At 43.1% G+C, this 1527-nt stretch overlaps 1 protein-coding gene across 1 annotated transcript in view; it reads left to right on the forward strand.

Annotated features, from left to right (window-relative positions):
- Positions 1–1527, forward strand: part of corin (corin, serine peptidase) — a 16778-nt gene that overhangs the window by 1643 nt on the left and 13608 nt on the right. The window contains exon 3 of the mRNA XM_031879061.1: positions 1111–1431. Coding sequence (XP_031734921.1) covers positions 1111–1431 — 321 coding nt within the window. The remainder of the gene's footprint in view (positions 1–1110; positions 1432–1527) is intronic.

Below are 1527 nucleotides of genomic sequence, written 5' to 3' on the forward strand. Positions count from 1 at the left end.
GTAATAATACACACTAATATACATATAATACACAGTAATATACACATTAATACACACTGTGGAGGTTGACTTGTGAGGTCGTTTGAACCCTAAACTCAGGTGTTTAAAGTCGGATGCTGAAGGAAGGAAGGAAAGGATAAGAGCAATGTTAGGAAGGAATCAGAGGAAGTGAGTAAGGATGAACAGAGGACAGTGTAGGAGGAGAGATGACACATATTCATGTTCTCTAATTCATCGTGTGTGTGTGTGTGACAGTGTGTGTGTCTCGTCACCATGACAGCGGGGTGTCTCTCGACCAATCAGGAGCAGAGAAACTGTCTCAAACATTCAGACAAAAAGAATTTCAAATATTTACTGAACCTCCTCCTCATCATCATCATCACCCTCTTCTTCATCACCCTCTTCTTCATCTCCTCCTTTTTCTTCATCTTATTCTCCTTCTGTTCTCTTTCAACACTCCTCTGCAGCTGTTTTCTGTTGTTTCCTCCTCGACTCATTACACACACACTGTCACACAAACACACACACACTGTCTCACACACACACACACACACTGTCACACTCACTGTCTCACACACACACACACTGTCTCACACACACACACACACACTGTCACACCCACTGTCTCACACACACACACACTGTCACACACACTCACTGTCTCACACACACACACAGTCTCACACACACACTGTCACACACACCATTAAACATCTAATGTTGTGTAACGTCTTTGTTTTCTCTCGTCCATCTGTTATCATTTGATATTTTAAAGGTTCAGTATTCATAGTGAACAATATACGTGTATATATTCTGTATATATATATACAGAATATATGTATATATATATATTCCTTGACATCTTGAGTAAATATTTGTTGATATATTCTGTCTAATATTAAGAATACATGAAGTGATATATTAATATTCATCATATCAGTTGTCTGTGTTTAATTATTGGTATAACTCTTATATATAAATACTTTCTGTACATTCAGTTCACATCTTCTCATATATTGATGAAGTATGTTTGTATATTTTCATTGATATATTCAGTGATACACTGAGTGTATAAAGTATTGATTATATATATATTTTCTTCTTCTTCAGGTATTTTTGGCAGCAGCCTCCTGAACTCCGCCCCCCCCCTCCCCTCCCCCGAGCCCATCGCCGACAGCGACCCTGGCTACCGTGGCAACAGCACAAACCCCTCCCCCTTCTCTGAGACAGGAAACGCCACCGATTCGCTGCCACGAAACCACGACGACGACATCATCGCAACCACAGCTATCAACAGCCTTCCTCCAGGCTCCTCCTCCTCATCACAGGCCACGCCCACACAGCCCTTCACCAAGCCCCCTGATTGGCTGACCTCGGTGACCTCGCTGAGCAGCGCCTGGCCGATCGTCAGCACCTCAGCACCGGAATCAGGTATCCACTACTGTCTGTCTGTCTGTCTGCCTGCCTGTCTGTCTATCTCTCTGTCTGTCTGTCTGTCTGTCTGCCTGCCTGTCTGTCTCTTTGTCT

This window comes from Anarrhichthys ocellatus, unplaced genomic scaffold, assembly GCF_004355925.1.
Source record: "Anarrhichthys ocellatus isolate YVR2014 unplaced genomic scaffold, GSC_Weel_1.0 scaffold221, whole genome shotgun sequence".
Taxonomy (NCBI): domain Eukaryota; kingdom Metazoa; phylum Chordata; class Actinopteri; order Perciformes; family Anarhichadidae; genus Anarrhichthys; species Anarrhichthys ocellatus.